Consider the following 24,793-nt stretch of genomic DNA (forward strand, 5'->3'; position numbering starts at 1 on the left):
CTCTAAATAAAATAGAATCGTTATGTAGTCATGACTGAAAATTGTTTTAGACAAGATTATGGGATTCTCTCTAATTTTTGAAGACAAAAATTAACCATCTCAGTTCTAGTTCTCTGGATGTGTCTCTACAAATACTCATAGTATTTTTCTACCTTTTTTCCTTCAGTTGTATATTAGCTTCAGATAGTGTTGTCACTTTGTACCTTTACTTGATTTCCTTTTTTACTCCAAGTGTTATATCTCTAATGCAGAAAAGATTTGAGGTGAAGTGAGCCAGCTTGCATAGAGGGATTGGCTCAAGTTCTTGACCCATTAATCAACCACACCTTCAAATCTGTTACTGAATACTGATTTACAGTTAGTATGAAATTGGGTTATGCACTGCTGAGATTTAAAGGTGGCTATTTCTCCATTGCTTATCCCATTTTCCTTCTAGTTAAAAAATCAAAGCCTTAGGTGCCCTTGTATGCTGTACCTTTTGATCTGGTGGGTTTTTTCCTTACAGAAGCCTGGGTAAGCAGTATTGCTCTCCTTGTCTAATAAGGTGTTGGGAGCAAAACAGTCTTTGTTTGTTTTTGTTTTTTTTTACTTAATTCATTGCCAGTTAACACAACCCTTTGTCACTGATTGGAGTACTGGGGACAACTAAATAATCAAACACTTAGCCAAGCACTTTCTTCTACCTGGCCCAGGCTGGAGGCAGAGGAATGTCTCTCCTTCCTCCAGCCCCAGCTTGCCTTATTGTCCCTGTGTGTGGTTGTGGGTTCACCCCAGCTCCTCTAGCAGGCACTGGGAGCACAGTTGAGGTCATTTGCATTGCAGTACCCATGTGGCATTTTTTGCTTCTCAGCTACCTCCTCCACTGTGCTTCACTTGCTCATTTTTTTCCTGCAGCTCTTTGCTTGTTCATAGTTTGCCACAGCAGGCTTCTTCAGGCTTTTCTCAGTGGCAGTGGCTTGGGGTGCTGCTGGTTTGGGGGCTACTCACCTGCAGCTCTGTCTCTGGGGGAGGCACACGCCTGCTGGAGTGAGATGTTCCTCATCCCAAGAGCATGTTGGTGTCCCTGCCCCTGTGGCTGCTGCCTCCTCAGGTGTACAGACAGCTGAGCAGAGGATCAGCATCCTGCTCGGGGGTGTCTGTCTGGGGTGCTGCAGGTTCATCACAGCAGTTTGGGGGCTGGCTGGAAACAGCAGTGACCAGCCCAGGGCAGCTCACATCCACTCCCACCTTTCAATTCCAAAACTTGGAGAACCTGTAGTGAATGTATAGGAAAAATAGCTTCCTGTAGAGTAGCAACACTTCCTTTAGGTCCTAAATTTCTGGACTAAGTAAATTTTAAGTGATGGACTGAAGGGCATGTATTGTGTTGTCATTCAAAATTCTTGTAATTATTTTGTGGTAAATCTTGAGAATTATATATTGATATAAACATTGTAGACCAGAAGCAAGATTTTGACTAAACCAAATTTATTCATTGAAAAAAAGGTAAAAATAAGAATAAAGGAAAAAAAAAAAAAAAAAACAAACCCGAAACCAGGAAAAAACCTATGTGCTGAAAGAATAGCATAGACATAACCATTTTTCAGATAAGAGCCTGGGGATTTCTTTTCTATTGGGAATAAAAAGTAAGTTCATGAACAAGGGATAGCTAATGAAGGAGCACTTAGAAACCAATATATGGGTAAAACCTAGCATTAATATATTGGACAGTCCACTTAAACCTCCCTATTTCTTACTTGTATTTCCATGCATATTTTTATACACTGCTTTTACATATATTAGATCTCTTCAATAATTAGAGTAATGTCAGTGATTCTTCTTCTGGTGCATCTTTAGAAAAACTCTTCCTAGTTCAACAAGTGAATACAAAATAAAGCTATTTTAGCATTCATTCGGAAATAATAGAACTTAAAACATTATATTTGGTTTTATAAACAAATTTTGAATACTATCATTTAGCTGTATTCACAGAACAAAAATAACTTGCATAATTAAAGAAAAATGGGAGGATAATGTGAAGAAGAAGGAACAGTGAATTAGGAAGGAAGAATATAAGGTCATTTTTAAGTACGAGCAAGGGGAGGAGAGACTAAAAAGAGAATCTCCTTTATATCTTTGTTGAGACTACATGAAAGAAAAATACTTTAGTCGCTTAGCTATTTGGCAAAATTAAATTGAATGAAGCCTTTGTATTTGCTGGGCTCAGATGCGTGAGGAACTCTGGGATGCAATTGTTTTTCTAAAGACTTAAACAAAAAAGTGTGATTGAGGGTTTTTTTTAAATGTTTATTTTCTTGGAAATTATCTTGAGTGCTGCTTAGGAGAAAAAGTTTTTTTAATATGCGTTTTTTAGGTTTATTGTTAAAAGAATGATAAAGTTCTAGAAGTCAGTGGTTGTTAGGTTTCTCCCAACTCTTCCTTTCTTTTTCACCTCCTATTTTCAAACATTTTTACATAATTCACAGGATTCTGTAAATTCTTTTAAAATATATGCTCATATAAGTTTCTCTGTAACAATACATATATTGCACATTTTTAACTTTATTTTAATTTTATTCCCTGGTATGTGTAAAGCTTCTTTTTCTTTTTTTCTCCTGTCTACTTGCCTTCAAAAGTAATTTGTTTTATATCTGTGAGAGAACATCTTGCAGAAAATGACATAAAGCTCAGTCAAATGAACTTATCAAAAAAGATGAGGTGTGACTTGATCTGAAGTGTGTAGGGACTTCTTTGTGGTAAGATTTTCTGCACTAGAAGTTTTGTTAATTTAGTGAAAAGAAGCATCAGAAGAACAAATGGCCAAAAGCTGCATGGGCAAATTAAAAATGAGGTGTACATTTTTAACAGAATGGGAATAATTTCAAGAATTTACCCAGGCATTAGTAAAGTATGCATGTCTTCTTGTTACACATTTTTAAATAAAGATTTTGGATCTGTTTATATGGTCTTTACCAGATGTAAGCACAGGCAATCTCATGTTTCTTTTTTAATTTGATTAAATTTGAGTACAACATCAAGAATGTATCCTGACAACTATTGCATTTTGGAACACCATTCAGAGAAGAGCAGGGTAGCATTTTGCAAGGAAGTGGCTTAGGGGATGCAGACATTTTTTTCCATTGTCGTTTTTTCAGTAGCACAGGTATTTAGTCCAGGGCAGGTGCTTGGTGAAATTATTTTATTTAATATCAGCATCAGATCCTTGACCCAGGGTCCAGAATCCCATTTGAACAGGAGTTTTCTGAGCCTTACAATGTAACCATCATATGAGTGGAGGTCTAAGTATGTTTGTAATCAAGCTCTCATGTAAACATTGCATTACACTAATTACTTTTGTTAGGTGTGTGTATCTGACTATTTAAACTTATACTCACTGTCTCTCCTTTTGTTCTTAATGTCTTTTTTGCAGAGTAGTAGAACTGCAAGTCCTGTATTTCCTTCAATTGTAGATATTTATGAACCATGTTGTGACATAGGTATTTTTTCCTGGTGTCCTCCCATCTGATAAAGCCATGACCTCAGTGGGACATTTTATATGATAAGTGCCATGGTAGTCCCTCTTCTGGATGCAGGAATCAGAGGAAACCATTTTTACAGTGGATAGTCTTTTTAATCACCTATCCTTCTAGTCAGAAACCTCTTTCTTGTCAAAGGAGCATACATCAAAATAAAGGGATTAAAGAACATTATCTTAATCTTTCAAGGTAGAAGACATAATAAAAAAGTGATTGTATGGGTGCTCTTGGTATGGAGGGGAATTTGTTATATTTAGATAAAGTTTTGTCAGTATAGAAGGCTTTAATATATTTTTCTTACAAACATTGCATAAAAATACCTACTTACTAATATTTTCTACTAATTTTGTAAAACCATCCTATAATTGAAGTATTACCAAATTTGTGATCAAATAAAGTGAATAAAATATATTCAGATATATGTTGCTATTTGAGTATTTCTTCAGTGTGATGATTGGCACAGCAAATAGCCTAAAAATTTAGAAGATAACTAGATATAACTGGACTTCTTAAATGCACAAAATTTGCTAAGCTTCATCAGAATTGATTTTTTTTACTGCAGTGGTAGCATTGGTTGAATCTGTACACCAGTCTCTGAAGCTTGTGTTAAAGTACAGAAAGTAACCTAGTTTCTCATCTTCCTCTCATAATGAAAACAAAGTAAAGGCCTTTTATAAGCGTATTTTGTAATGGAAATTTTAGCAGCCTTTTGAATGAACAATTATGTCTTTGTTTCCATGGAGCTAGCACTAAAATAGCTCAAAATCAGTGTGGTGGTATTAAGAATCTTATGTTAGGCTTCTTTGGGGAACTTTCCACTTGTCCTGGTCCAGGCAATTTCAATTAAAGATATTGTCAGAAAAATGGTAACTGATCAAAAGTAAAGTTCTAGAGTGTAGCTGTTTTATTGAAGCTTTATTTTGTAAGTGTTATCTGTGCTGCTCCTTTTCCTGAAGCCTTCCCATCAGCAATAGGAAATGTTTCATTTTTGTGTATACACTCTGCAGTGGTAACTTCACTCAAAGTCTGTCACCTATATGTGATGAAACCTAAGAGTCTGGGAAGTATATTTCTCTGTTTATTAAGAATTTTACTGAACTCTTTGAAAAATTTTGGTTTCACCTTGTGAAATTGAAGTGGGAGTGGGATGGTGGTGTGGTGAGTTTATTTATTTAAAATTCGGGGTAGGGGGTGAGTAACTGGGTGTTTTTTAGCTCTCTGTATGACTTTTTAGGATATCTCTAAGTATAGAATCATTTAGATTGGGAAAGACCTCTAAGATTATTGAGTCCAAACATTAACCCAGCACTGCCAAGTTCACCACTAAACCATGCCCTTCAGTTCCATGCCTACAAGTCTTTTAAATACCTCTGGGGACTCAACCACATCCCTGAGCAGCCTGTTCCAATGCTTAATAACCTTTCCATGAATAATTTTTTCTAAAGCATTTAGTGCTTCAAGTCTCCCAGTAGAGCCTGAAACTGAAATTCTGAACTTGATTATTATTTCAGGATAGGTTTGTAGTTGTTTTGCAGCATAAAGAAATTGCAAATGGCTTGTTGATACAGAAAGTGTTATGTGTTTTCATGTGTGGGAGTTGGTTCAAAGGTTTGTTATTTTGGGGTCACTAATGACTGTGAAGATGTGTATTTTCTCTCATTGGACCTCTTATTTGCTAAGGAAGAAATTTCTTATTCTCTCTCTTCCCACCCTGTTTAAACTTTTTCCCAGCACCAGCCCAGGGATTGCATCTTTTCTGTAATGGAAAGAGAGCCCTTAACACAGACGTCACTCCTTATTACTAGATTCTGATCTGTTTTTAGGAGAGTGTGAAGTTTGTATCACAGCAGGGGATTTCAGAAGAAAACAAAAAGGAATCTGCTTTTTTTGTCCTCTTCCATTTAAACCACAGACTAGTAGCCCTAATGCATCATGTTAGAATATGTAATCAGATTATTAAACAGAGTAGCAGTTAAAAAAACCCCATCAAAACAAAAAGCAAAACAAAACTTCAGGAAATCTGAGAAAATAACAGATGGATCCTAGTCATATCCTTTATAGCTTGCAGAATAAAAGCAATGCGTTTAGTGTCAGATGTTGAACTAATTATTTCAAAGGACTTTAAAAAATGTTACAGAGTAGGTATCCTAAACACTATGTAATGACTGATTTTTTTCTAGCTGAGTCACTGTAGCCTATTTAATCTGACCAATCTGTAGTTCCTTTGTTTTCAGACAGTCTGGTACATATGGATTTGGGAGATACCTGGGGCTTCAGCAGCTGTAGCTCTTGAAAAACCTTTCTAAGATTCCTGTTCTGTAGATGAGTAAGGCAGACTTGTGTGCTCTGAATACTTGCTAAAGCACCTGGTTCTCTGACCTTCATTCTGCCATCTTTTTTTTTTTTTCTTTCACTTGTTTGGTGCAGCCAAACTTCTCATTACCCAGCATTCAGCTCAGACCTTGGCTGTGTTTCCACCTTGCTCTTTGAATTGGGTTCATCCAACCAGTGCCTAGTGACTTTAACTGTTTATTTGGACTGTGATATGTGGAGAGCTAGGCTGAAGAGATGGTGCAGGAGGGAATCTTTCCCAATGACTTGCAGCTGTACTGATTACCAAGGAGTAGAAACATCTGTGTCTGGCCAATCGGTTTAGGGGATTTTAATGGTGTGGGATAGCTGGCCAACAGTTATGGGCACTTGCAGCTGGAGCTTGGGACTGGGAGTTTCCTGGAGTAGAGGAGGAGGCTGCTGGCTGTGCTGTGAGCAGCCAAGGAACATGAGGTCATGTAAAGGACAGATAAGGTGAGAAGATGTTGTGTGAGGGACAGACAGGGCAGGCAAGGGACAGCTTGGGGTTAGCCAGCCATGCAGAATGAAAGAAGGAGTCAGAGCTATGTGGAACTCCCTGTAAGACAAAGAATCAGTACAGTGTGAAGCTGCCAATAAGAGAAGGAGTCAGAGTTATGAGAGAGAGCCTATAAAAAAGGGCATGTAGAGTTTGTGAATAAAGGACTGGTGGGAATTCCAGTTAAAGGGATGGTGGTGATACCAGCCTTGTCTGTCTCGACTTAATTGTGATAGTGTTACATTAAACTTCTGTACCTGAAGAAATTTTGTCTTTGTTTAGCAAATAGTGAGAAAAGGGATAGTTGCAACTGTCACATATTTATCAAATGTTTATTTATACCAGTGTTCAAAATCCTTAAGAATCATATGGGTAAGCCCATATGAGTCAAATAATTAGACCTACCCATTAAACACCTTGAGGAGGCTTTGTGTGCTTCCATAACTTTCCTAGCATCTTTCCCATGCCTGAACTTGGCATTATGCATCCCTTATATATACCATCATTAGTTACCAAGTGTCAACTATATTCCCATTTTCAGTGTGATGAATTCTAGACATCTTCAGGAAATAAATATTTGTGGAAAGAAATTGAGAAGTGTGCTTAGTACCTGCAGTTAAGGTCATTTCTGCATATTATAAATAGCTATTTAATGAAGAGCTGAGAGGTTCATATAGCTTATACTTCTAATATAACAGTACAAAGATTTGTCAGCATGTTCAACTTTGAACATGTACTTCCAGAATTTTCTCAGATTGGATCTTGTATTCCACAACCATTTGGAAAACTGCTAATACCTGGATAGTACTTTTGTAAAGACATCTTAATAGCTTTAATTAGTTAATATGTGGAATATTCTGCTTTCTGTAATTTGAAGCTGCTTGAGTTGTTGATTTTTTTTTTCCTTTGAGAGGATGGAAATTACTTTACTTTTTAGGTTTTTTTCAGATTTGACAATTTCCAGTTAAAAAGAAGGAGAAATACCCTGTGATACTCCAGTGACCTAAAGCTTGTGTGTGAATCTGTAAGAATCTGACTGTAGTGGCTTTTGTTATAAAATGTGATAGATAAGGCATTTGCCCATTCATGTCTTTTGTTGCATGATTTCTTCATGTTTTCAATTACTGTGTATGTTAGTTCTAGTTTGCTTATACATTTTTAAATGCTTTTTCTAAAGGCTGTCATATATTCATTATTTTCAGAGCAACTTTTAATCTTGGACAATTTAATATTTATTTTATATTAAACAAGATTACAAATTGATATTTACTGTCTTGTGATTCTGGTTGCTATTAATATAACAGTAAATCCTTTTGTGCAGTATGTTTAAGTGCTCAGACTGAAAATACTTGTATAAGTTTTGCTCATCTCCAGTCTGAGCTTCCCTGATGCATCTTCATTCTATTTTCTCATGAGCTATTGCTGGTCACCACAGAGAAAGATCAGCTCTCCCCTCTCTGCTGCCTGCTTTGAGGAAGGTGTACAATGCCATGAGGTCACCCCTCAGCCTTCTGTGCTCCAGGGTGAACAAACCAAGTGACCTGAGCCACTCCTCATAAGTCTTTGCCCTCCAGACCTTTCAGTGACTTGGTTGGCCTCCACTGGACAAGCTCTAATGGTCTCATGTCCCTGTACTGTGGTGCCCAAAGCTGCATTCTGGAGGTGAGGCTGCCCCAGTGCAGAGCAGAGTGGGACAATCCCCTCCCTTGCCTGGCTGTGATGCTGTGCCTGGTGCACCTGAGGGTATAGCTGGCCCTTTTGCCTGCCAGGGCACTTTTTTGACTTCAGCTTGCCATCAGCCTTTCTGCAGGGCAGTTCTCCAGCCTCTCATCCCCCCAGTTTGTATATATAACCTGGCTTACACCTATCTCAGGTGGAGAATCTGGTACTTGCTCCTGTAAAGTTTCGTGCTGTTTTTGTTGCTCAGCTCTCTAGTCTATTCATATCTCTCTACCCACAAAGAAGTCAATCACTTCTCCTAATTTAATATCATCACTAAAGTTATTTACTGTGCATTCAACTCTTGCATCAAGATCATTTATAAAAACTTTGCAGAGCACTGACCCTAAAATTGAGCCCCAGAGAGCCCCACTAATGGCTGGCCACTAGCCTGATGTGACCTGATTGACTACAAACCTTTGAGCCCAACCTGTCAGCCAATTGCTCATCCAGCATTTTATGAACTTGTCTACCCATAGACATTTAGTCCAGAAGGGGACTATAAGGGATTGGACCAAAAGCTTTGCTAGAATAAAAAAAAAAGCCACATTGAGTGACTTCCTTTGGTCAACTAGCTGGATGACCTTGTCATAAAAGGAAATTAAGTTTGTAAAACAGGAACACATAATTAATGAACTGCCATGTAATGAAATATTAAAAATTGTACTAAGCCTGAAACACCTGTACTGCAGGTGGTGACCCACCTTTTGAAATAGAAAATACTCATTCAGCTAATTCACACTAACAGTCAGTCTTCATGTGTCTATGTTCCTAGCTTTTATGGTTTGAGATAAAATTCAGATTATTTATTTCAGGGAAAATATGTTTTCTGTCATTGATTAAATAACTTTATTAGCGGGTTTCATAAATAGTTACTAATTTTAAAAGACAGATTATTAAATATATATATACTTAGAGCGACCTGTAGTGTCTTGTAAATATTGAGACAATTGTTTTAAGAAGGTGGGCATCATAACATAATAAAAGAAAAACTGATTAAAAAATCAACTGTCTTTTAACATTTTGCCAGATTTTAAAAAATTCTGTTTTACCAGTGTTCTGAGATAAGCTTCAAATATTAATTAGGATATTTAAATATACATAAAATGCATGTAGTAAAAAATGTAAATATTTATATTAGTGTTTTTATACTGCTAATAAGACTATCACAAATAAGGCTGAGCATGATAAATTCTCTTTATAAAATACATTTTGATGCATTTTTGAGAATCTTGTAAGTTCGTTTTTCTGAAGAAATTTATACAATTAGAAAATAATTAACAAAGAAGTAATATCTAAAAGGATCTATATAATGTCCTGTGAAGAATATGTTGTAAATGTGATTTGATCAGGAATCTGATATATTGAGAAATTAATTGGATGAGAGAGCTTTGTGGAAATTACTATTTTGTCTTCTAAGAGATTTTAAATGTCTTGAGCTGAGAGGGCAAGGGTTATGGGAATTTTGATATTAGGGTACTTAGCACCATCTTGGTTTGCTTTTGCATACTTGCTGTGTTGTCATGTGTTGTTAAAGATAGTTTGATTAACTGCTTTTTGGTTTGGAGGTTGGTTTTTTTTTCACCTATAAGCATTAATGAATAGACTGGTTGATGTGGCCCTTCAATTAGAGTGAAACTGGACAAGGAGGTATTTATCCTTCTCACCCACCTTGTGATTTCTCCCAGTGTTGGACATGGCTGGCTGTGGTTGGACTGAGGGCTGGCACAGCCTCCTTCAGCATGGCCACTGCTACCTACCTTGGGGGGAAATTTGTGCATGTGACAAGATGCCCTTGTGTTGCAGTAACAATCAGGTTAGGAGGGAGGGAGGCTGGTAAAAAACCATCTTTATTAATGAGGAAAAATCAAATTTAAGTTTCTCAGTTTCAAGCAAACCTGCAGTGTGTTAGCAAAACGTGGATCTGAGTCATCAGCAAAGGGAAGGGAAAGTGTCTAGGCTAGATCAGATTTGCATCAGTATTGTCACTGGTGTTGAAAATGGTATTATTTGCAGTACTAGAGATTACTTCTCAACACAGAAGAGGTATTTGGAAGTTGTGTGACAGTACCTCAATGGATGATTCTTACATATGTCACTCCTTTCTATAGAGTTCTATGCTGCTTAAGAGTAACTTAAAGTCAAATTTGACACTACTTCTTGGGGGACAAATTGATATAGATTCAGGTGCTTTAAAGTGATAAATGTTTTTGACACTGCCATACTTCATTTGCAAACGTTTTGGTTCTGAGTAGGTATAATAACCTCGTTACAAAAAAAAGTTAGACCGTGCCCTATTTTCCTTTGGGAGTGATGTCCACTTTGAGCTTTCAATTGTCTTTTATTGTTAAGAGCAGTCACAATTTGATTTTGCAGCTTTTCATGTGCTTTGATTCTATTTAGCTAGTTATGGCTAGATAAATTATTTTTTGAAGTTATTTTCCTGCTGCTGAGACAAACAGAAAATGTACAGGAAATACAGAAATGAAGAGTAATTGGTAAATTATGTGGACCTTCAGAATCAGATCAAAGCTATCTTTTGTTTAAAAGATTCAAAAAGTAGAAGAACTTAATCTGGCTGCTGCTATCCAAAGTGCTGGTATTGCTATGGCTGGAAAAAGGTGAGATTTTTTTTCCTCCTTCATGTATTTCTGTAACTTCTGCTGTGGAGAGGATTTAAAAGTGATATTTTTTGAGGCAGTAAACCCAAGCTATATCTTAAATGGAAGTGTCCCAAGAAGAATCAGTGGATAATTTAGTTTTTTTGTTAGCTGAAACAGCTGAAAGTGAAGTAGTTTGTTTGGAGAACACAATAATGGCTATTGCCTGTATTCAGTAAGTTAAGAATATCATGTAGATTTGCCATGTAATAAAAGTTGGGAGGAGTATTGGAAGGAGACATACTTGAAATTTTGATCAAGATTTTACAGTCATTGTACTGACTATGTTCTTGCAAAGTTAGTCTCATCTGTTTACACACAGGATGAATTGGCATATTGCTTCTGATTATTATATATTTGATTAAAGAGCACTGGAATAAATTTTCTATTTTGCCAGTTGATAATTGTTTCTGAAGACACTTATGAAAGAGTTTTTATGGATTATGATTATTTAAATAGCTGTGCTTTTCCCATTTATATATTTTAACTGTTCCATTTCCTCTGAAGTAACATTTTCACCTAAATTAAGCACTGATTCTGTTTTACACCAAAAGGGGAGAAACACACTCTCCATGTGAATCACTATGAAGTAAGACATAAGCCTCTGTATATGTTTGTAAAAATTTTAATGTGAATTAAATTTCTGTACTTTATTAGTTATAAATAATAAATTTAATATTAAATATTTATTGAAATAAAATAATGCATTTCATAAGGTAAAAATACAGAATAGCAAAATAATGCTTTCATATTGCCTTTCTCAAAGTATCTGCGTTGCTCTAAATCATTCACATATGCATATTTCACTTTGAGTGTTTTTAATGAGATCTGAAAAGTCCTTTTGGTAGATTCTGCTAGATTTATGGCATTAGATATTTTTAAAGGGTTCATTGTAACTATAGTTCCTTCTTATGCTTTATTCCTCTTTCTAAATTCTGTAAGAAATTGAAAATAAGTGAATGCAACCATTTGAGAAGACCTTGTTTAGAAGTTTTTTCTTTGTTTCCAGCTTAGTATTTTATACTTTTCCCCTAAACAAAAATGTGTTTAAGTTCTTTTAAGATGATGCAAAAATAGTCACATTATCAAGTTAGACTGGTGTCTCATGTAGGTAGCTTCTAATTTAATTTTTTTATTTTTATTTTCTCATTTAAGTGTGACTGGAATACTGGTTTTTGGGGGTTTGTTTTTTGGGTTTTTTTTGCATTTTTAATAAGTTATGTGTATTAAGTCCTTTGTACTCTAATTTATTTTTTAAAATATGATTGAAGAATATGTTAGGCATCACCAAACATAATTACTTCAAATGAAAACTGATTATTTTAGAACCAAAATCTTCATTAATAAAACATGACTACATAGAAGGACTGTGATTGAAAATGTGTTATAATGTGATTAAAACCCACTTTTCTTAAAGACCTCTTCTTCTATTGTTTTAAATTATTCTTACTAATAAGTTGATATTGAGTAGAGGTAAATCTTATTTATGTACTGAGGAAAAAAAAGTCATAGTTTTTTGTTCTTTTGCAATTTTTGAGGATTTTTAACTGAGAAGAAAAATTTCTTTTAATGCAATTAAGAACACTTGAATTTCCTCCACTGTGTAAGACCTAACCCTGTAATTATTGACACTTCATGTGTAGTTGTCTTGTAATCAAATCAAATGACATGTGATTTCAGTTCTACTCAGTTACATGATGCCTTGAAAGGAATTCTTAGTACAGATGGAGCTCTGTAATTACATTTGCAGATGGAGGTTTTGAAACTCAGTCCACAGTGATATTGTTTTCAAAATCAGTGTCTGAGCCTTAGAAGATAAAAGTGTATCCTGAAGCGTTCCCTCCAAGTTTCATTAGTTGAGTGAATGATGAATAGGACTAGTATCAAAACATGGAAGAAATGTTAAGGTGTTTTTGAGTATTTTGCTGAAAAATACTGTTGCTTGTTCACCATATTTTTGTAAGCACTTCTCTTGGTTGTTGGTTTGTTTTTTTTTCAAGTGAATGAACCAGCTAAGAGAGAATGTGCTGATGAGAGGGTACCTGTGTTTATCTCCTTACATACTGATGTGAGGAGAGAGTTTATTATCCTCATTCTTTCAATAGAACTATCCTTTCATTTGAAATTTTGTTTAGCAGTTATGTATAAATGTCACTTATAATGGGAATCTTGAATGGGAAGGGTTTGGTGGTGTTTACAGAGAAGTATGGTGCTTATGTTACTGTATTTATTTTCTGTAGGTATTTATAAGAAGGTTTTTCAGAAGTCTATTTTCTCCTTATCTCCTAGGGAGTGACAGAAGTTCTAACTTCATTTCATATTTGCTACCCTGTATTAGCTGTACACTCTCACAGACATTATTGTAAATGACCTCACAGTGATGTTAGCTTTATGGAAAAATGTTTTGGTTCTTAGTAGCAATCAGAAAAGAAAATTTAATAAAAGTAAGCATTAATAAGGGAAAATGAGCGATAGAGTTTTTGAAACTCTATAAATTAATGATATGTCTGTATGTTGCATGTTGTATGTAGTTATGGTGATTTCCAGTCTCAAAAGAATATACTAGGACTAGCAAAAAATGTGAAGGGTAAGAAGTGTGTTTAAATATAAATTTCAGATGAGGAGTGACTTAACAAAATATGTTTGTTCAGCTTGGAAAAGAGCTGACCAAGTGTATTTGAAATATAAGTAAATAAAGGGAAGAATGTGATAGAAAACACCTGATTTCTGCTTTTCAAAATGCAAGTAGCAGAGGGCTGAAATTAAATAATCCTATGGCAGATATATAACAAGATATTTTTACACAAATCATGGAGGAAATATAGGACTTCTTACTACAGGCTGTGAAGGTTCCAAGAAGTTGAGGGATCAGAAACTAATTAGAGATATTATTTGGAAGAAAATCTATTGGCCTATTGAAACAATGATCTTATTTCTGAAATAAGAGATTCCTGTGTCACTAATAATGGGAGGTTGGGATGCTATCATAGAGAAAATTCAGTATATACCTAGACTATTCTGCTACACTTTTTGTAGATACTTGGCCTCTTGTCACTGAGTTTGCAGAGCTGAGATAATTTGTGTAGTGAAGACCCAACAGCTTCTTACATACAGGAAACTCTGACCACTGATAAATTTTTTCTTACACTTATTTATTTGTCTTTCCATTTCCTCCTCTGAAATAATCCTTTGTGATTAGAGTTGCACCTACTATGTGAGTGTGTAATGTGGCCTTTGTTCTTAACTGTGTTATCTGTAAGTTAAAGAAAAGATTTTATTGGATGAAGAGCTGCATAATAAATTAAGAAGAAGCTTGGGGGAAGGCAATTAGGATGCACTTAAAGGTTTGTAAAACAATTCATTATGGTCTGTGTGGTGCCTCCTTTAGCAATTGAGGTTTTGGGTTTTATCATTGCTTAAAAAAGATCTTAAATCATTAATGACAGCTAAAACCCTGTGGGAGTCCAGTCACAAACTAAAACAGTTTTCTTACACTATTTGAGAGTTACTTAGAGAAGCAAAGGGAACAAATATTGACAAATGTGGTTAAAAAAAATCCTAGCCTTACAAGTTTTGGTGTCAGAACTTGCCCTTATAACCAAGAGGAACTTCATCTTGTAAGGACTTGAAAAAATAAATTGAAATAATAGAAAAAATATAGGAGTTTTTAAAGGACAGCTCCTTCTTCTATCTTGTGCACTTTTGAGGATAAGAAAAATATAACAAATTCTATAACTTGTATTGATTTTCTTAAAGAAGCACAGAGCCTTAAAGAATGTATGGACTGTCTTTGTTTGAAAATTTAACAAACTTGAGGCAACCAAAACTGAAGAACAACAGGTGTTATATGGCTATTGTTAAGGAGCCTGACTATTGATTTTTCCAGCCCTGACATCTTAAATTCATGTGTATGTATTCTGCATTTTTTCACCTACTAGGCAACATTGTGCAGTTGCAAATTATGGTATTTCCTGAGAAATTATTGTTGTTTTGTAATAATTGATTAGATTTGGAAGGGTTTTGCTAGTTATAAATGAAAATTTATATGGAAAATAGGAACAAAGTAAGGTTTGAGGTAAACCATGATTGTTTATACATTTGACTGTGCTTATTTATAAAATGTAGTTAATAAGCATTTCAGTCTTAACAAGAATTAGGTAGATTCTGCAGGAAGCATTTGCTCTTAAATAAGTCTAACTCTAGAAAAGATATTGTTTTGGTAATATTTCCTGCAATCTACATATCTTTTAAAAAGGAAAAATTCTTCTTGGCACTTCCATATTTACTGTTGACTTTAACCTAGTTGTGTTACATGCAGAGAATTAAATGGAACTATATCACATGTCCAGTATTAGTTCTAAAATCATTAAAGAGTTACTGTTCAGAAATGAGTGAGGGCTTTTCACTCTGCCAAACCCCATGTTGTTTTCTCCCATGTTAACTTTTTGGAGCAGAGGCCTGCATGATAAGTAGTTAATTAAAAATGAAAGATTGATGAAAATGAGCATGTTGAAATTGAGTGTAGAGCTTCTCTAGTTGGTGATGAACATTGCCACTGGAAATTTTCAGAATGCTGAAACCAAGCAAAAATGTTGCTACATATCATAAAATTATTGATGTAAGCAAGAAGCAGGATGTTGATAAATAAGGACACTGTTCTTACCATTCAGCTCCTGCTTTTCAGCAAAATGAAGTAAAGACCAGTGCTGTGCATGTCTCACTTCAGTGCTGAGATAATTTTTACCTAGCATTGTGGTTTGCCTGGGCTAGCACTCTACCATTAATATTCAATGTGCATTTATAGGTATCAGCTGGAAAATGGCACTGTCATAACTAAGTTCATTGGAATTGGTTTGGTTTTAAATATTGCATAGCCATGATTTATAGTTCTGGGGCTTTTAAGAGTTGTAGAGTGTTTTGTGACAAGAGGGAAATTAATCATTTATAAATGAAAGCAGTGAAAGATCCTAAACAAAACCAAAACTTGAGAGAGGACATGAAAATAGGACACTTCAAAAATTCATTATTTAATTTTTGAAATTAATGTAGGTAATAGATAACTTAATCTTAATACAGAAATTTAAGTAATTCATTTTCTTACCCAACAGCAGTGCAATGGTATATAAAAAGCAAGCTGGGTTTATGTCAAATGGTATTTAGCAAGGTGGCACATAAGAGAGCTTCTGGACTTGGGACTAGTGGGCTTTGTCCTGATGGCAGTTCTTTTTGATCTTAGCCAAAGTGTGTAGGTACCACATACACCAGAATCCTCACAATCAATATTCTTTGTCATGTATTTCTTCTTGAATTGTTGTGTCCTTGATGTACCTGGGAGTAATATAACAGATTATTCTGAAATAAACCCCATCATTTTCCAAGACTAAAATTCCATTGACTGTATTGTTGCAATTTGTTCTAGCTGCAGAATGCATCTGTGATAACGTGCGAAAGAAAGATTGCTTTGAGAAGTATATTTGAGTGAAAAAAAAAATGAATAAAATAAACAAATTTAAAAAACCACAATTGTTCTGAGTTACTGGCAACTTCTGTTGACTAAAATTTCCTATTAGTATTATTGCAAATACATTCTCTTTGCTCCTGTGGGTGAAGTTTGGGAAATAGGTGTGCATGCATTGAGGGATTTTCCAGTTACTTCCTTTTAAAAACAGACATTGCTGTTTGCACAAACATAATGTGTGATAGTGTTTGCTCTGCAGTACAAATTAGATTGAAATAAATGTGTAATTGTTGAAAGTTTAATGTTTCTTAGAGTTTCAAATTTTTGGTGATGTTCTCTAATAACTCTGCTAAACCTTGGCAAGGTTTGCTTTACAGAGATATCATTCAAATTACCTAAAGAAACCCCAAAAAGCTACATATAGTTTGTAACTTAAAAAATAAATGAGGAATGCTGCTGACCTATTAGATTTGGCTGTGCAAGTTTCAGTACTGCAAGTGTGTACTCGTATTAGTAGAATAGGCTACAAAAGTTTGTGCAAAACACATTTATTTTTTTAGAGTACATTTCATTTGTGACATTGGTAACTCTTACTTATTTGAATTTCTTTTGCTTGTCTTCTGGCTTGGAGACAAAAAAGATACCTTAAAGAAAACAAAACAAAACAAAAAATAACAAAACCAAAATCTCTCCAAGAACAAACAAAAAGCATTATTCCAAATCACTACCAAGTAACTTGTTTTAAAATATACCTGGTTATTGAAACCAGGCAGTTACAAGCATGAGCTTATACTGTACTAGCATCTGTACCTTGATCTTAGAGTTATTCTTGAAAGTGAAAATAACTTTTATGTGTTAGGAGTGGTAAGATTGGGCTATGAAGTATTAAAAGTAAAATGAATGAGTAATACTGTTTTTCATACTCTTTAAACTGTGCTAATGTATCAACTTCTTTATAGTCCATAAAAATAAATTTTGAATTTTTCAGACATGTAGCAAACCTAAGCTGCATGGTTTTCTTTATTAAAATAAATTGTTAGTAACTCTTCCTCTTTTTGAGGTAAGAAAGTCCCTTATCTAACTGGCTGATCTCTTTTGTAATTATGTAAAGATCAGAAGTAGTTTATAGGAGAAACTGAACTAGATAAACTGAAAACAAATTAGCTGCAATTTTGAGAATGAATTTAATTTTACTTCACTGTAAAGAAACCTGCAACTTTATTTCTTAGTCTTTAATTATTCAGGTTCAACATCTTAAAGTAAAAGCTCGTGTTCTGCTTTGGCCAAAAGTGGTTTAGTGGAGATCAAAATAATAAATGTGAACAATGTCTCCTTCTAGTGACACAGGAACAATAGACCAGCGACTTTTAGGTTTGTGTTTTGGAATAGTTATTTTTATGTAAAATGCTTTAATCAGTCTTCATTTGTCTCAGAAGTGGTTGGATCACGGTGTAAGTTCTTCTAAGTGGGTAAGATTTTTCCTGTGTCACACTTTAAAACTTATTTTTTGCATTCCTTCTAAGATAGGGCTTTTTATTTCAAGGAATCTGACTCCTGTGTTAAAGAAGCTTTTATGAAGGCAGGTATTTGAACTTTGTGAAACTAATTCCTGTCCTACCCCAAAATAGTGGTTTTTACCATAGGTAAAGAACAGCTTTTGTTTTGTGATTTGTTGTTTTCTTTTTTCTTTTTTCTCTTCAAACAATACTTCCACAATACTTAGAAAAGGTCTGACATTGTCAAGTATGGTATACAGCCTTGTCATCTGTCAGAGTGTAATTGATAGTTTTCTCAGTAAATCATACATATGGGCAGTTCATCTACCACTGCAGTTGTTCTGCCTACAGGAATATCCTCTTCCCTCAAAGGAAAATGTAAGAAAAGAAAGGTAAATCCATGGGGAATTTTTTTAAGCTTGTATAATAGCAAGCACATTCTTGTAAGTACTAAAAGCTGACCATGTTTCTTCATTCATATTGTCTCAGCAAGTATAAAAACCATTTAAATTCATTGCTAAGATTACTTCAAAATTGTCAAATTTACTAGGTAGCTTTCCCTTAGTGCTAAACTGCTGAGTATGTTTAATATATTATTCAGAGCAAAAATGGTTTTGAAGTTAAAATGAAGGAAGGCTCGTTTAAAAGGAGTATCTAATGTGCAGAATTACATCCTGTTGTAATGATTCTCATGAGAATCAGTCTTTTTAGTGCTGTCATTTGGTTATAAACCATATTGTGAGCACATTGGTTAAGATTTATCTGACATAACTTCAGATGTGCCTGCCTGAACTAGTTGTCCTTTTATAATCAGGAAAAAGTACTACATTCCCTGAAAAAGATTTATTTTATTCTGATGTTGCATCTAAAACCACTGAGATAATCACTTCCCTGAAGCATCTTTTACTTTCCCATGATGGTAAAGAGAATTTTGAAAATTAGCCCAGGTACACATAGCTGTAATTCAAATATCTAAGGACTACCAGTCACCAATTTAAATTTGCCATTTAAAAATAAATAAAGAATGTGTACCAGTTATGAAACATACCTTCTCAAGGTTTTTTTAGCTGTGACTTTCACTGTAGTTATATTGATATATTTAGGTTAACAAATGCATATGATCAGCACACGTTTCTGTCACTGAACAATCTAATTTATTCAGTTTAGCATTCTAAATGCCTGAAGAAATCTTCTTTCATGCAGTTAAAGAAGAATCCTCTTAAAAATCTGAATTAATTGTTTAAAAATTTAATGTTTTAGTTAATGACCATAAAATAGTACCTCTTTTTTTCTTGCCCACGTCCCCTACTGCTTGTCTCAGGCAACTGTATTTTAATGCTTATACTGTTGCCTGTCTTTATAGAAGAAACAGTAGCATTCTGATTCCACATATTGAGTTCTCACTAGTGATTATGAAATTAGTTCAGTGTTGCTTTGTAGAAAAGATGTTCCAGTTTTGACAAAAAATATACTTCAATGTTATATGATGGCTTTAGTTATCAAGAGTTAAGTGTTTACTAATTTTATCCTCCTACAATTAATTGATTTGGATTTTTAAGAGACTTTCAATCTCACTTGAGTAGATTATTCTCAGCTCTTTTCCTGTGGAAACTTGTGCTATATGCCAAGTCAGCTATTTTTTAATGTCTAAAATGAGAGATGAGCATCAGGAGAGGAAGAGGATTAATAATTTTCCAAACTGTTTACTGCTCATTGCTGGCAGTTCAGTGCCACTTTGGGAGGAGTTGTTTGTTGATCACAATCAACAAACCTATAACCATCATCCGAGCGTTAGTTTGGTACTTCAATTCTTACAACTGTACTGTGAAAGATGCAGAATATGACAAAGTACAAGCAATACTTCAGGATACTTAATCACAGTGAAAGTGTGGTCTTTACTAAGTATTAAATATTCCCTTGAAGAATGTGAAGACTTAGTGTTTGACATAAAAAGAGATTGTATTTGAGATGTGTGATATGGAAAGAACACTGATTTATGGTATGGTATACTGGCTTCTGTAAGGATTTCTATTGAAGTGTTCATGTTGTACTCCAGCTGAAATTTCTTATTACAGTGGCCTATTACAGGAGCTATATTAAAAATAAGTTACTTTTTGGAAGTATGATTTAACTTTTTGGTATATGGTGTTGCATCCACAGTTTTACCCAATTTAAAAAGCTGCAAATTCATTGTGAATATTTAGTTGTTTGTTGGCAGTTTTTAATGTGGCATAGTTTTTTAACACAGCATCCTTAGGGGCTCCAAGACCTCTTTTCTGGATGATAATATCAGACTTTGGAGCCTGTTGTCTTGTACACATGAGGAAAACTATAATAATGTTGAATTACTTTGCATTTACTAATTTTGAGTTTTTAAGCATTGTTTCCTGGACAGTTGGTATCAGAGGAATCTTTGCAGCTCGCAGCAGTTGATGGTTTTTAACTGCATTTAATGATTTCTGGCTCCTCAGCAAAGTTTGTCCTTTCATTAATGTCGACACGTAACCAGCTCATTGTCTCTGTGCTTCTCTGTTGGTTACCTCCCCCTCTTGTGGAGACTGGTTATTCCTCTTTATCTACTATCTTCCTTGGAAAATCCAGGTGCAGAAATGTTGTTGGAGGATACTTTTTTTGTAGTGAGTGTTCTACTTCCTTTATTGGCTGAATTCCATTGGATTCTGAACATTTTAAAGCAGAGATGCCTGCTTTGTTTCTTGAACACAAATTAACCATGTCCACTTATTTCTGCATACTTGCTTCACTTTTGTTTAGCTTTTCCTTGTCATCTTAGGTTTCATCAAGACTATTAATATTTTTAATTACTGATGAATTTTGGATGACTAATTTAAAGAAGTTACCTCCCCCTGCCTTCCTAAATTTTTGCTATCCTTGTCAATCAGTTTGATAATCTGTTTCCTTTACTAAGGAAGTTGATTTAAATGATAATTATGATAATTTTTACTGTCTGAAATATGCTTAAACTGAAGTTAAGGGTAAATATGAATATTTTAATGCTTTCTTTCGTGAAATAAGCAGTCATATTGATGGGCTATATGTTTTTTGTTGCCAATTGTACAAGTGAAATAATTGTAGCACCTGCTGGGTAGTCTGTAGCCCAGGAGTAGATTCTTCATAAAACAAATTTTGTTAGCATTCTTTGTATTTTTGTATGCAGGTTTTCTGAGATGTTTTATAGAATGAGACATCTTGGTTTTAAAAGAATTGAAATGTCCTATCACTTCAGACTGATACTGGAGCTTCATTTCAATCTCTTAAATGTTACATGTTAGTATATTGATTATATTAGAAAGCAAATACAGTTTGAATTCTTTTAGTCTGTAGTGAATTATTTCCATTTATTTTAGTGATCAGTTTATTAATTTAAATTAACTAGAATTTTACAACAAATAGTGTTTGAGGAAAGGGTATCAGTCTGTATTGCACCTCTTCTTTCCAACTGAGGCATTGCTGGATTTTTTCCTTGTTTTTAAGTCCAACTTATCAAAACCAAATGGTAGGTAATATATCTAGTCTGAAGGAAGCTTGACTAAAGATTATCACAGAATTTTTGATGTTGAAACAGAAGTCTGGAGGTTCTCTGATCCAACCCTTGTGCAAAAGCCAGGCCGACTAAGGCCGGTTGTCCCCATCTGTGACCACGTGGCTTTTGAACCTATCCAGTGATGAAGACTCAGCAGATTCAATTTTTCATCCTAGATTTCCTCCGTGGAAAGAAATGGAGGAAAGTAGGTGTTTAATTTCATCTTGGGACAGTCATCTAAAGATGTTCAATTGAATGTCTTCTATGGGTGGCTGTTTTACTTCTGTGTGTTTTTAACATAATCTCAGAGAGGCCCATCCTGGTGAAGAGATATCTGAGAACACAACAACCCAGATTGTGTGAAGTATGCACAAGTTGCTGCTCTTTTCAGAAGTAAAAACTCTGCCTGGGTTTCTAGAAAAGAGTAAGAACTCTCTGAAACCATTTCATGATTCTAAAGAATGACTACAGAAATAGTGTGCTTCTAATCATGAATTCTTTTTGCCTTTCTTTGGTGCACATTGTGTTTACCAAATATGCAAATATATGATATGCAGTCACAAATTTTAAATTAAAGTACTAATTATAATTAAGATAATAGTTTTTATTTGAATCTAATTAAATGTCTCAGGAGAACTAAGGAGGTAGTCAGTTTATATATTTAGCATATTAGAAGCTTTTATGTTGCAAAATTATAAATTGGTTATTAGCAATTAATTGATAGAGGAAAAAGTAATTTGAAAGTGAATGAAAAGTATGAATTAGGGTGGAAGCCAAAGCTAGTCCTTGCTTACTTGTATTAATTGTCTGGAAATGGGGTATGAAAGAAGTCTTTGAATATTTGGATAGGTTTAGCCACCAAAAAAATTTGCATAGTATTTCAGCTTGCCTATGTTTTAGAGTTTAATTTGAAGTCAATACCAATGCTTTTAAATAAGCCATAGAATTGCCTTCTGTTAAAATTTGTGTTGAAATTATGCACTTATAAGATATAATTCTTTGAATATCTTTAATTTAAAACATGTTATTCAAATTTTTAATTATATAACTCCATTTAAAAAATAGGACCAAAACTCTTAGAATTATTTTGATATTAAATGATACTGTTATTTTGTGTAATATATTAACAGTTACTGAAACAGTAACTGGCAGGCCGAGAGAGTTGAGTTTACTCACCCTGAAGCTGAGAAGGCTCCAGGGAGACCTTACAGCACTTAAAGAGCGCTGGACAGAACTTTTACAAGGACGTGTACTGATAGGTTGGGGAAGGGAAAGCCTTAAACTGTAGGAGGGAAGGTCTAGATTAGATATTAGGAAGAAATTCTTTAGTGTGAGAGTGGTGAAGCACTGGAACAGGTTGCCCAGAGAGACTGAGCAAGCTGGGTGGGACTCTGAGTAGTCTGGTCGAGTGTAAGGTTCCTGCCCATGGCAGTGGGGTTTGGAATGAGATAATCTTTAAGGTCCCTTCCAGCCCAAGCCATTCTGTGATTCCATGATTCTATAAAATTTCACACTGATGCTTTCAAAATTCTGCAAAGTTACTAGGATCAAGTAGGATGCATGAGAGTCAGGCTGTCTTTCCTTCAGAATTGAAAGATTTTTATGCCATTAAAAGGGTACTTTTTTTTAAAATAAATGTCATGCTTTATTTAGTATATTGTCCCAAGTTCAGCTTTTTAAGTTGCACAAATGACTGATCAAAATTGTTGAATTCCATTCTTGAAGATACATTTGGTCCTGACTATATCATCTTTTACTGGTTTGTTTTCCCCTCCCTCCTAATACATGCCTGGTAGTTCTGCTGTTTAATTGGCACTTAGGACTTTGGCTACTGTTTTTCCAGTACCTGGATGGATAGGAGTCAGACTGTCATTTCATCAGTACTGCTGTTAACTCACTTCTCATCTGAGTGCTTGTTCCTTTCCTGGTGCAGTCCCTCCCTTGCACCAGCCAGTAGGTCTCCTTGGCCACACAATGAGCTGATGTGTGGTATAATAATGTAAATTTTCTGTATCTGTGTTACTCCAGAGCAGATGAGGTTCTTTTTTTGGTCATGACTGCATGGGTGGGACAATGGAAAAGGCAGTAAGGTCCTCCAAACACATAACTAAGGGCAAATGTTGGTTTATATGAGGAAAAAAAGATTAGTGTCTTTTTATTTTTGAGTAGGCAAATTTCAGAGAATGGTGGAAAAGCCTCAATTGCTTCTTGAGCTTTTTGGGTTTTACACTATATCTATTAGGGCCAAGCTACCATTTCAGTTACTTCATATGAAGGAATACTTCAAATGTATTTGATTTTGATTTTATTGAGATGCTGTATTCAGCACAGTGACAATATTAAAGGTACTGTTTTATGAAATTAGTGTATATATTTTTACAAGCTTTGTTTTGCATAGCATGATTGTTAATTTGCTCTTGCAAAGCATAGCTGTGAGTTTCTCTCATCAAAATTACTTCTCTAACCATGTAAAATATATTCTGTATTGATTACAATGAAGATATGAGAGACACTAAACTATGTATTTCACATTCTAATGTTGTTCTTATTGTCTTTTTTAGCTGGTTGGTGGCGAATTTGATCTGGAGATGAACTTTATAATCCAGGATGCAGAGAGCATTACATGCATGTCAGAGCTTCTGGAGCACTGTGATGTAACGTGCCAAGCAGAAATCTGGAGTATGTTCACTGCAATTCTACGCAAGAGCGTCCGTAATTTACAGACTAGCACGGAAGTTGGCTTAATTGAACAGGTACTGCTGAAGATGAGTACTGTGGACGACATGATTGCAGGTATAAGTTGCCAACTGATAAAATAATTATTGCATTCTTGATCTACCAAGCTTTTGTGTTTATGGAAGGGTATGGAATGTTTTGGTTTTTCCTTAAAATTTATATTTTCATTAGCACTGCTGTTGAGTCAGAAGTATTTTTTTATTAATTTCAGGAAAATGGCAAAAATATATCTGTAGTTTAAAAACTCTGTAGATACATTGTGTGAAATAACTGGTTGTTAATTCATTTGAGAGGGTATTGTTATTTTAGTGATAAAAAAAATTAAAATAATTAAAAACAGTATTTTAGACTTTTTATCTATGAGGCAATGTTTTAGCTTTCATATACATTGGTTATGTTTAATAATGATGTCATAATTTCTAGATCTCTTTTAAACAATCTCATCTGACAGCATAACATATATTATTTGCAGTTTTGAAAGCTGTACATATGGATTATATTAAACAATCATTCCATAAGGTATTCCTGTGATCCCTATCATATATTTTCATTTTTTACAATTGTGGGTTTTAACATCCTATAGCATTTTGCATGCTTTGTTTGTTTACTGAACATAAGCAATGAAGTTATTTCCCAGTTAAGGTTTTCATAGTATTTTTGAAGGTGTTTGATATTCCACACTACATCCTCTCTGTAACAGATTACAGATTATAATCCTGATTACTTGGATAAAGAACAGGTTTACTCATCACATTTAAATATGGCACCTGAAGAGATATGATTACTATTTATTTTCCCTGAAGGAGCTTAGGCAGTTTCT

The 24,793-nt window shown here is 34.6% G+C and overlaps 1 protein-coding gene across 3 annotated transcripts in view; it reads left to right on the plus strand.

Moving 5' to 3' along the window:
- The window catches only part of NBEA (neurobeachin), a 444,651-nt gene that overhangs the window by 53,969 nt on the left and 365,889 nt on the right, over window positions 1–24,793 (plus strand). For all 3 annotated transcript variants that reach the window (XM_056503564.1, XM_056503573.1, XM_056503580.1), the window contains exon 2: window positions 23,799–24,030. In XM_056503564.1, coding sequence (XP_056359539.1) covers window positions 23,799–24,030 — 232 coding nt within the window. The remainder of the gene's footprint in view (window positions 1–23,798; window positions 24,031–24,793) is intronic.

Source organism: Oenanthe melanoleuca, chromosome 1 (assembly GCF_029582105.1).
Source record: "Oenanthe melanoleuca isolate GR-GAL-2019-014 chromosome 1, OMel1.0, whole genome shotgun sequence".
Lineage (NCBI taxonomy): Eukaryota > Metazoa > Chordata > Aves > Passeriformes > Muscicapidae > Oenanthe > Oenanthe melanoleuca.